The sequence below is a fragment of the Globicephala melas genome, chromosome 13 (genome assembly GCF_963455315.2).
Source record: "Globicephala melas chromosome 13, mGloMel1.2, whole genome shotgun sequence".
In the NCBI taxonomy this organism is placed as follows: Eukaryota; Metazoa; Chordata; class Mammalia; order Artiodactyla; family Delphinidae; genus Globicephala; species Globicephala melas.
Genome location: NC_083326.1, coordinates 16763635 through 16775804, shown reverse-complemented (window position 1 = coordinate 16775804; position 12170 = coordinate 16763635). Strand labels below are relative to the sequence as shown.

General features: G+C 35.1%; 1 protein-coding gene across 6 annotated transcripts in view; it reads right to left on the bottom strand.

Annotated features, from left to right (window-relative positions):
• RELCH (RAB11 binding and LisH domain, coiled-coil and HEAT repeat containing) overlaps nucleotides 1–12170 on the bottom strand; it is a 121883-nt gene that overhangs the window by 102321 nt on the left and 7392 nt on the right. For all 6 annotated transcript variants that reach the window (XR_011377949.1, XM_060310444.1, XM_030868109.2 and 3 more), the window contains exon 2: nucleotides 788–877. Coding sequence is in view for 5 of the 6 variants with exons in the window: in XM_060310444.1 (XP_060166427.1) it covers nucleotides 788–877 (90 nt within the window). In the remaining variant the exon portion in view is untranslated. The remainder of the gene's footprint in view (nucleotides 1–787; nucleotides 878–12170) is intronic.

Here is a 12170-nt window from a genome sequence, read left to right as displayed (position 1 = left end):
TACACTGGTAAATCCCAGGGTGGACCCCAGAAGACTCCAACTGGCCTCATTTGATGTGGGCAGAACACAGAGGGTACAAATTGGTTTTCTGAAGTCCCTACAGATCCAGTGGTGATGCCTAAAAGGCAGAAATGGTGGGAGGATGGAGAGGGGAAGGAGATTGGAATGAGAAACCAAGCAACTAATAAGGATGTTGGCCTTCTTTTTGGAATGGGCAAGGTCCTGGAGGCCCCTGATGGACCAAGCATTAACCCTTTATTTTCTGGATCACAGGCAAGTCAAGAGAAGTTTCTGGAGAGATGCAGTGATGGCCAGGGAGCATCCAGGGAACCAAGCAAAATTTTATTCACCAACCAGCATAGAAGTATTTAAACCAATTTTAACAATCAGTAGAGCTGTATTGGTATATAACACATGAATATTACTCAGCCCTGGTTTGGAGGATAAAAGGAATGAGGAGGCCTATGACCAACTAACTTTGTACTAAACCATGGCTAACTTAAACCTCTTTTACACCAGTTGTATAACTACATGGTTGTAAACTACTGGCTACAAGCAGAATTCAGCAAACTGTAGGTGTGCATAACCAAAAATTCAGAGCACCACTGGAAAGAGCAGTTGGGGGCTGGGATGTTCCCTTCAGCCAATAAATTAGTAACATAACTTTGTATAATAACTATATCAATATATTCACATATCAAATTATAGAAAGAAGAGAATTCTTCAAGTCATTTTATTATTTCTGGAATGTCCAAAAATCCAAATCTGTCTTTACAATCTTACTCACCTGCCACTCTCTCATCCGTTTCCCTGTTACCATCATCTGAATATCTCGCAAAGTCTAAAGAATCAAGGGTACTGATGCTCCCAGCTCGATCTGTAATAAACCAAAAAAAAAATAGAATTAAACATATTTTTATTTAACTGCCAAAATAAGGGATTGGAAATCAATTAGCTAAGATTTTTTTTTCCAGTGAATAAACTGTGACTCTAAGATATAGGAATTCTATTAAAACAATAAGGTAAAAATGCTCAAACCAATTAAGCTACTTTGAAGTAACTCATGTTTCCCTGCCCAGATCTCTAACTAACTCCTGAATAATGGACACACAGGATATAATGCAAGCCCAGCTAAGGACAACAAAACTGTAAACAGTTTGAATTTTATTCCAACTACAATGGAAAACAACAAAAACACATACATTTTTGGAAAATCATTTTGGCTGCTGTAAGGAAAGTGATTTGTAGAGAGACCAGTTAAGAGGCTACTATGTAAGTCAATTACACTTTAATATAAAATAACAATTAAAAAAAAAGAGGCTATTAGAGTCATGTAGGTGAGAGATGATCACATTTGGCCTAGAATAGAGGTAGTAGAAATGTGAGAAGTGTTCAGGGTTATTTTTTGATGTAGAACCAACATGTCCTGGTAGTGAAATGGATGTGGGTTTAAGTAAAAGAAAGTAAACAAGATAATTCCTAAAGACTTCATTTATTGAATTTGTAATATGGGATGCAAAAGGCAAATGAAGGGGTTTCAAGAGTTCTGTGTTTTAAGTGCATGGTGGTAGTGGGGAGTGTCCCTAGCTTTTGCCAGATTTTTAAGTGTCCCTAAACAGAAAAACACGATGTAAACATTCTCACTTAAAGGAAGAAATCAATGCTGATACTCACTAAAGGAGATCTAGTTAGATAATGCAAAGAAGGGACAAATGAGAGGCTAGGTCAACTCATTCTATTAAATCATGCTACTTACATAGTGTCTACTGTTTATATATTGCTCTAAGGAATAGATTATCTGTGTTTAGAAAGCACAGTCTGGACAAATGAATGCAAGTTACAGAAATAAAGATTTGAACTCCACATAGGGCTCCCTCACCTCCTTTTAAAACAATTAGTACATGCCAATAATTGAAATGGTTGACTCTTCAAATACAGCTATGTCATTATCAATGTACCACTTATCTTTAAATTCCTATTAAGTGAAATTCTCTATATAGTACTCTTCTGAGAACACTGTGTTTCTATTCACAGAAGCATTTAATTCCCCTGCAATTTAATTATATCTGATAAATAACAACTTGCTATTAACTTAAGTTTTAAGACAGCAAAAACAAATAACAGAAAATCAAGTATTACAGTACCATTCATCAGAGCATAATTTATTTTAAGCATAAACCAAGAAACACCAAATAACAATAGTAACCACAGAAATCTAGAAAGTTCATATTAAATATAGGCTGAACTCAGGAACATTACTCAGCAATTAAAAAAAACTATTGAGATATATGCCACAACATGACTGAATCTCAATGCTTTATGCTGAATGATAGAAGCCTTACGCAGAGTATATAATGTATAATTTCATTTACATGAACTCTTAGAATAGGCAGTAGTAACTTATGGTAGAAAAAAATCATTATAGTGGTTCTTGGAGTGGGGGGCTGAAAGGGGTGGGGACTGACTGACCGGAAAGGAGCATGAGGGAACTTTCTGGGGTGACAGTAATGTTCTATATATTGACAGGAGTTTGGGTTATCATGAACTGTTAAGTATGATGTTGGTTGTTGATTCTGGATAAATATTTTTCTATTATGTTAAGTATCTATCTAATGTTAGTTTTCTAAGTGTTTTCTAGTATTTTCAATCACACATACAAGCCTAGGTTAGAGTATTTTCAATCACACATACAGGCCTAGGTTAGAGCCTATTTGATCACCATATATTATTCCTCCATTATACTGTTACTATTTCTCTAAAAGTTTCAAAGAAATCACCTGTGCAATAGGAAGAGTTCTTGGGGAAAGCAAACACTGCTTAATTTTTGACTTGGTATTATTATGGCCATTGAAAAATATATTCTAATTATTTTTTTTAGTTCCAAGCCAACAATTTTATATACTCCAAGAAAAAAAGTTCTAATGTCTTTTTAACTAACAATAACTATAGTATCATAAAAGTAAAAAAGAAATCTCCTAATTTATTAAAATTTATTCCATGTCAGAAAAAAATTATAGAAGGAAGTAATTTTAACTTTGATGGGGCTAACGTATAACAGATTTTGTACATAAAATGTACTTTGGAATTTAAGACTAATAGGTAATATTACAGCTCCTAGACAAATATGCACAATTCTTTTCCAGGGCAAGCACATGCCTTTCCAAATACTCTAATATAAAAGAGGAAGAGTTTGGAAAAATTAGCCTCTTTTATTAAGAAAGAAGCCACTACCACTTTCTAATATAAAGTATACCACAAAGCCTTTCTTCAAATTCCAAGATTGTGTAACTTCTTAGTAATTCACTTTACAACTCAGAAACCGAATGATCAGGGACTTTCATCATAGTTGGCAAACAAGTAAAACCTGTATGTAAGTTTTACTAGGTCTGAAAACTAAAACCATTATACACAGTGTGACTATAAGGCATGCAGACTGATTTTATAAATCACATATGAGAGTAGTCTTATTTATATATACATTTAATCTTTTAGTACTAATGACAGAAGGTAACTTTTACGATAGTTAAAAAAATGAGTTTCAGACCCTTGAAAAGGTATCTTTCATGGAAATTATATAGCACTTTAAAAGCTAAGTGTACCAGGAAAATTGATCAGTTCCTGACTGGTAAAGAGCATTGGTTAATTCAGTGAACATTTAGTGAACAACTATAATGTACCAGGTTACTGACAGGAAGCTACAATAAAATACTGAATAATAATTTTTAAAGGTTATAGATATAACTGACTCCAAGAAGTAGAGTTAAAATTTTTCAATACATACTCCTCTCTATACTGCTTGAATTTTTTTATTTGTGCTTTGGTATTTTTTCCCCAAACACAGTTAATACCTTTTATGATATGGGCATTTTATAATTAAAAAGTCACAAAAGTACCCAGTTCACAGTTAAAGAATAGGAAGAAAAATAATGTCAAGCAATTAGCTTTAAATTCCAATTTGTTTAGTAAAGATCGTTTACTGAACCATGCCTGTGTCATGATAAGTAACAAAGAAAGAAGTATATAGTATATAAATTTAATAAACAGAAAGATAACAAATTTACCTTAAAAGTAATTATATCTAAATCTGAGGTCATGCATAAACACTTTAATATGTATCCACTTAAATTAAAAATGGATCTTAGGAATCTGTCAATGGCAAAACATTTATATTTTCTGATCCTCAGTTCTTCTCTAACGCTGGGACTCACTTCACTGACCCCTATGTTCAAAATATTTGAGAGCTAGAGGGAATCTTAGAGATAGTCCAACCCCTCCATCAACCCCAGTTTGATGAGAAAACTGAACCGTGTATTCATTCAATGCATATTTACTAATCCATGGTAGGGAGTAGAAAGATAAAATTCAGTAAGACTTGGTTCTTGCCTTAATAAGTTTATAAACCACTGTAGTTTCGTGCTGTAAACAGATAACGATAATAAAGTTAGACTACTTTACGTTAAAGGTTAAGCAAATTAATCTGTGAGCAAGCTAGGGGTACAATGTAAGTCTCCCAGTTTGCAGTCCACTGTCTTTTCTGTCACAAGATTACACTGAGTTAAATGTCAAATCAAAAGACTTAAACTTAGGAAGAGACTTGAACACTGAAATTTTATTGACAAACTATTCACTGAAATTAAAATTTCTATAATGCTGGATGATTTTACCATATGAACAGCTATCAGGTTAAAAGGAAGATTATTATTAATAACAGCATTAGTTATTATATTGAAGATTTTCTGACCACTTATTCTGTGCCAGATATTTTTCATAGATAACCTTATTTAACCTTCGTGACAGCCCCCTGCAAGAGGAGTCATTACCTTCCATATTTTACAGTAAAGGAAACAGAGACTGTCCCAGAGATACGCAGCTAGGAAGTAGCAGAGTAAAAATATGAACTCAAGCTCTCTGATGCCAAAGCCTGAGCTCTAAACCATTAGTTCCCTTGAACAATATGTAAAAGCATGCAGGTTCAGATCTCCTAGATTCCAGCTAAGTTGGGCTTGATACCGTGAAAGGCCTCAGAAAGATCAGCCTGGACTCAACTTTCCTCAGGCTATACAGGGAAAGCTAATTTCACACGGAATATTCCAAACTTACATATTTATAGGATCCCATTACCTAAAGATCATTTCTTTAACATAACATCAAATTTTTTCAAAGCCTTATTTGCCAGGCACAATATTACGCACTGGTGACAGAAAGATAAATAAAATATGGTCTCTTTTCTATACGCATGCTAAATAAACATTTATATATTGCCTACTTTAGGCATTTGTGCCAGGTGTGAAAGAAGTCAGAGATATATGAGACAGGAACTCCAACAAACATCTTAAGAAAAAATCCAATCAGCTAAAACATTAACATATACAAAAATTTCAGTAACACTAACACAGTCACAAGTTTCCATATAATTAATCTCCATAAGTGAGACAGACAAAAAATACCACAAGTTCAGGGGATTTAGAGATCACTATGTGCTGGAGAAGCTTCAGGGAGAGGAAGGAACATAAACTGGACCTTCCCTTAAGGATATACAGAATCTGGAAAAAACAAAAGGAGGATGGAGGAAAAGAATTCCAAGAGAAGGAAAAATAATATGGCCAAAGGCACTGAGATAGGAATATATAAAACATGTTCAAGGGACATTGAGTAAACAATGTGAGTACACCAATGGTTGGTATATGACAACAGGGTTGAAAAGGTAGGAAGAAGCAAAATTACAGGGAGAACTTTATGATGCACACTTATAATAACATATTTCAAAGTCATTTTTATCATATACTATGCAAAAATGGGAAAAAATAAAATTCCTAAAAAGAATTTGTTTCTGCAATATATAATTTTGCTAATAAAAAAAGAGTTCAAAAAAGTTGCCTTGGACAGCAGAAAGCAATGTTAAAAGGTTTTAGCCGCAGTGACAGGAATGAATAGCTTTTAAAATCAGTTAAGAATAAGGATGGAGGAAAAGTTTAAAGGCACAGGAACCAGTTATAAGGCTAAAACTGAGGGTCCAGATAGATGTAAGCTAAAGGCCTGAACTAAGGCAGCACACAAGCACAGGGCTGATGGATGGTTAGAAAGAACACAGACGATACGATGACACTACCTTGAGCAATCTAAGCCACCTAACCAGGACCAGCTGGTTTCAAAAACAAATGAACACCATTTCTTACTGCTGGGGAGTTTTGAAATAATAGGTGGGAATATCTGGAAGAAGGTTACACCCATGATGGCAACTGGGGTCTCCTCCTTGAGGCTTAGCCATGTTCCATGGCTAGACCAGAAACTTAGATGTAACCATGCAGCAAAGCTTCAAGACTGAAAAAGAGAGTACATGCTAATCCAACCTTGGCAGATTTCCTTAGAATTTCATTCAGCAGATTATTCACCTCTGTCTTTTTTTTTTTTGCATTACGCGGGCCTCTCACTGTTGTGGCCTCTCCCGTTGTGGAGCACAGGCTCCGGATTCACCTCTGTCTTGATGTGGTGCTATAGTTTATCACTTTATTTTTTAAATGATCAATATTATACTATCTGACTTGCCTTCTGCATTAAAACGACTGGCTACTCTGAGTTAATAAGATATACTCTGAATGAATTATTAAGATACTTTGCCTGACCATACACTAAAATGATTTAAGAATATTTGCTTAACTGTGCTTTAAAATTGACAAAACAGTAGTTGTGGTGTAATGGAAAGAATGCAGACTTGCAAGTTAGTGATCTGGTTTGGAATCCCAGCCTTGCCACTTAAGACATGATATGTGGTAAAATATAAAAGGGCATACAAAGAAAAGGTAAGCCCATCTCCCAACAACCAATCACCTTCTGTGACGACAATCATTGTTTAGACTCTTCTGTATATATCCTTTTAGAAATATCCTAGGCATAGGCCAATTTCTCCCTTTTTGTATGTAAATGGAAAAACACAAATACCTGAATAAATTAGCCTGCATCCTAATTTATTCAATTTATCATATATCTTGGTGATCATTCCACATCAGCACATATAGATCGTTTTTTTTAATTAGCCAATCCCCTACTGTTGGACAGTCAGGTTGCTTTCAATCTTTGATACCTTTACTTGTAGAATATATGAAAAAAACCTAGGTTCAGTAGTAATGCAAACAAGCTTGTCTATAATAAATTATAGAAATGGAATTGGATATTAAGGAATATGTATTTTATTTTATTTTTTTAAGAATATGTATTTTAAAAATATGATTGATATCACCAAATTATTCTCAAAAGAGTATCCTACCAACAGTACATAAGTATACATTTTACTTTCCGACCTTTGTGTCACACACATTTGATCAAAACTGCATTCAGAAGACAATACTGTTTATAGAAAAAAAATCTGTTAGGAAGAGTTCAGTAAGACTGTAGATTCAAAAATCACCCATCAATACAGGCTACCTATTTGATATGGACATCTTATTAGAAGGTTTAGGAGACAAAAATTCTTACTGCTGTAACTTATTAAAGGGTACAAAATGCAAATATTAAACATTAAGAACAATAATAAAATGTGACTAGAGATTTTGGTGATACATTCATAACTCTCATCATCCCACCTTATATTCTTTGGTCAACGCTCCTTACTCACATATCCATCCCTGAAGAAAAAAAGAAGCTTCCCATGATTGTAAAGAATGCCTACAATCAAGAGCTACTCTTACCTAGAAAAATTAGAAACTTTAAGGCTGTTGCTAGGTACTTTTCTAACAGTAATTCTATTTCCGTACAGATATACATCAACAGAATAGTTACAAAACTCCTCATACGATGCAATAAAAAGCTATTGGTACAGTTTTGTTCACTTGAAACATGTCAAATGTATCTTAAAAGAGATTTGTGTCAACATTATACTAAGAATTATTAACTGATTCTGAAGATTTCCCTTCCAGATAAAACTGATCCTCAAGGTTACAAATGGCAACAGAAGACTGAGAATAGAGAAACTGGTACATATGTACCAATAGTTTGTGAGCAAAGAATGACATTTTTTTTGCTGTTATTTTGTGCAAATTTAATTAATAGATGACACAAGACAGATATTCAATATAAGGTAACAAAAAAGGTAGACATATACCAAACACATATGCAGAAATAACTTACTATGCAAAATTCATTCTCTGGGTTCATATACCAGAAAGAAGATGGTATTTCATGTCACTAAAAACACCAAACTCAATTTACACTGCACAGTTATAGGATTAGGTGCCAGTTAAGGGTGGAATAGTGGAGTTATAACTCCCACTACAAATTTTTCTTGTTTTACCGGAATTTACTACATGCAAATTTTGACAAAAATACTTTAAAATGCTTTACTTTAAATTGCTTTAAAGAAAAGTACAATACCATATAACCACCACCTGATATGAACAACTGCTAACAGTTTGCAACTTAAAAAGAAATAATACCTTAAAGTTCATGTCCCTAATGTTTCCCTCCTCGAGGGCAATCACAGTAATGGATTTGGTGTGACTCTAGTTGATGCTTTTATATCTATAATACATATACAAGTACCCACAAATAATATACAGTATTGTTTTATGTATTTGAAAATTTAAATAATGGTATAGAACTGTAATGCTCCACAACAGATCTGAGATCTGATTAAAGGCTGCTAAGATTTCCATTTCATGAATATACCATAACTAATGTTTCCATTATGTATGGCCAAGAGGACTGTTTCCAACCTTGTACACACCTCGTTACACACCCTCATAAGTTCCAAATACTTACACGTGGAAAAGCTGGGTTGAAGGGTGTGCACATCTTCAACTTTTCTAGATTTTATCAAAATATTCTTCAAAGTAGTTGTATCGACACTTCTACTGGTAGTACAAGAGTGCCTGCTTCCTCCATATCAGGAATACTAAGAGTTGTCAGACATCTTCATTTTTGCCAAAAGGCTGGGTATTGTGAAATGCATTTCCCTGATTACTAGTGAATTTGAGCAACTTTTTATTGGTTTGCTTCTTTTTGAATTACCTATTTTTATCCTTTGCCTATTTTTCATTAGGTTATTTTCCTTCTCTTAATTTACAGGCATTCTATACAGATTCTAAATTTGAAATACTTTTTGACTGTTATATGTATATGGCAAATATGTACTCCTAGTCTGTGGCTTGTCTTTTACTTTATGTTAGCTTTTTACATACAGGAATTTTAATTTTGATACAAATATATCAATCTCTTACTTTAAAGTGTACAATTTTTATGTCTAAGAAATCCTCACCTCAAGGTCATAAATATGTTTTAATATTTTCTTCCAAAAGTTTTCAAGTTCCATTTCCCACATTTAGTATTTTAATTCATTTGGAGACTTTGTTTTCGTGTGTGTGTATGTGTATGGTAGGAGGTAAAGAAATAATTTCCCTCTAGAAGGAGAAAAATTTATTGAATAACCTACCCTTCCCGCACTGATTTGACTCTTTTTCCTATACAAAAGACTCCTTGAGCTTGTTTCTGGTCTGTAATCTCTTTCTTACTTCACTCTGTCTACCTCTGCTCTTCTTTGCTTTTAAAGTACTTGTTCTGTAGATGGCAACATATATTGATTTTTTAAAACTATTATTAAGTTCCAAAACAAAAATAAATAAAGGGAAAAAAAACCTTTTCTGGCCATCCATTAGTTATAAAATTGAGTAAGTAACCATTGTCTAAGAAGAACACAAAAAGAAATTATATTTAAAAATAACTTACATGAATGTGATTAAACACATCTGTAAAAATGTAGGTACAATGCCTTTACAAACATAAAGTACAATGCATTAACTGTACGGTAGCAGGTTTTAATGAACCATTACAAAATCCTAAATCCAATGTTTGCCTTTTCATAATTTATTTTACACTTATACAGACTTACTGCAAATGATAATAAATATTAATTCAGCTGACTCTCACAACAGCTCTATGAGGTAGGTACCATTATTCTCATTTTTAGATGAAGAGACTGAGGCATTGAGAGATTCAGTTACTTATTCAAAGTCACAAGGATAAAAAAGTAGCAGAAACAGGATCCAAGCCAGGTAGTCTGACTCCAAACTGTGCTCTTAACTCACTATGCTATACAGCTTTTTCCCTTAAAATGAGCAGACTTCTTTGATCTAATTTTTGGTGGCTACTCAAAAAGAAATGCTATCAAACTTTCCTGTGAATTTCAAGTACAAATGTTCCCAGTATGTTTTTTAAACGATTATTTTAATTAGGATGCCATATACCCATTAGTCTCATTTAATCCTACAAATTAGTACTAGCAGACATCAACTATCTTTCTCAGTCTTTTATCATCAGCAAATCTGATCTAGTTTTCCCTCATCGCTTCATATATTTTTTCTTATAAAAGAAAGAAGTAACTATAAAATGAGTTTTTGAAGTCCTCTCACATATATACCCTCACGTAAACTTCATTAAAACCCTATAACTAGCAGTGGACAGAAATGATTACTATGCTTCACACAGAATAAGAAGGCTCTAGGGCTTCCCTGGTGGCGCAGTGGTTGAGAGTCCGCCTGCCAATGCAGGGGACACGGGTTCGTGCCCCGGTCCGGGAGGATCCCACATGCCGCGGAGCGGCTGGGCCCGTGAGCCATGGCCGCTGAGCCTGCGCGTCCGGAGCCTGTGCTCCGCAACGGGAGAGGCCGCAACAGTGAGAGGCCGGCATACCGCAAAAAAAAAAAAAGAAGGCTCTAAAAGTAACAGAGCTGTAAGTGGCAGAGCAGAACTGAGGATCAGATATCAATACTACAAGTTGAGTGGTCTTCAAAAAATAGGCCAAGGGCTTCCCTGGTGGCGCAGTGCTTGAGAGTCCGCCTGCCAATGCAGGGGACACGGGTTCGAGCCCTGGTCTGGGAAGATCCCACATGCTGCGGAGCAACTGGGCCTGTGAGCCACAATTACTGAGCCTGCGCGTCTGGAGCCTGTGCTCCGCAACAAGAGAGGCTGCGATAGTGAGAGGCCCGCGCACCGCGGTGAAGAGTGGCCCCCGCTTGTCACAACTAGAGAAAGCCCTCACACAGAAACGAAGACCCAACACAGCCATAAATAAATAAATAAAATTTTTTTAAAAAAATGGGCCAAGTTCAAAAGTATAGATGATCTAGACTGGCACAGACCTACTGTTGTTTTTATCAGTTACGCATCTTTCCACGGCTACTCTTTTACCAAGCCCATATTTCTCTATTTTATTCATACCAGTGTGAGAGATCTGTCACGTAGCTTGCTATAATCCAAATATATCAGCTCTAGGACAGTCTTCTTGATCCTGTTATAGTTAAGTGTTATCGTTTGCTGAATCTTAGTAAATGCCATTGCTGTATTCAATTATATCAGGTATTCATTTCTCAGAAATCTGAAGAAAATATTTTTAAAGTGAATTAGACAATTTACATTCAACTTGTTCAGATTTCCTGGGCAGATGTCCTTAGTTTGTAGAAAACATATGCATATGTGGAATTAGAGAGTTATCATGCTCCAGCGAAATGGGGGCCAGCAACCAGTTTAAAAATTAATTGGAGGGAGGGAGCCGCAAGAGGGAAGAGATATGGGGATATATGTATAACTGATTCACTTTGTTATAAAGCAGAAACTAACACACCATTGTAAAGCAATTATACTCCAGTAAAGATGTTAAAAAAAATTAATTGCAGGTATACACAATGTTCACTGCAGCACTATTTATAATAGCCAGGACATGGAAGCAACCTAAGTGTCCATCAACAGATGAATGGATAAAGAAGATGTGGCACATATATACAATGGAATATTACTCGGCCATAAAAAGAAATGAAATTGAGTTATTTGTAGTGAGGTAGATAGACCTAGAGTCTGTCATACAGAGTGAAGTAAGTCAGAAAGAGAAAAACAAATACCCTATGCTAACACAAAGATATGGAATCTAAAAAAAAAAAAAAAAAAAAATTGGTTCTAATGAACCTAGGGGCAGGACAGGAATAAAGATGCAGACGTAGAGAATGGACTTGAGGACATGGGGAGGGGGAAGGGTAAGCTGTGATGAAGTGATAGAGTAGCATTGACATATATACACTACCAAATGTAAAACAGATAGCTAGTGGGAAGCAGCTGCATAGCACAGGGAGATTAGCTCGGTGCTTTGTGACCATCTAGAGGGGTGGGATAGGGAGGGTGGAAGGGAG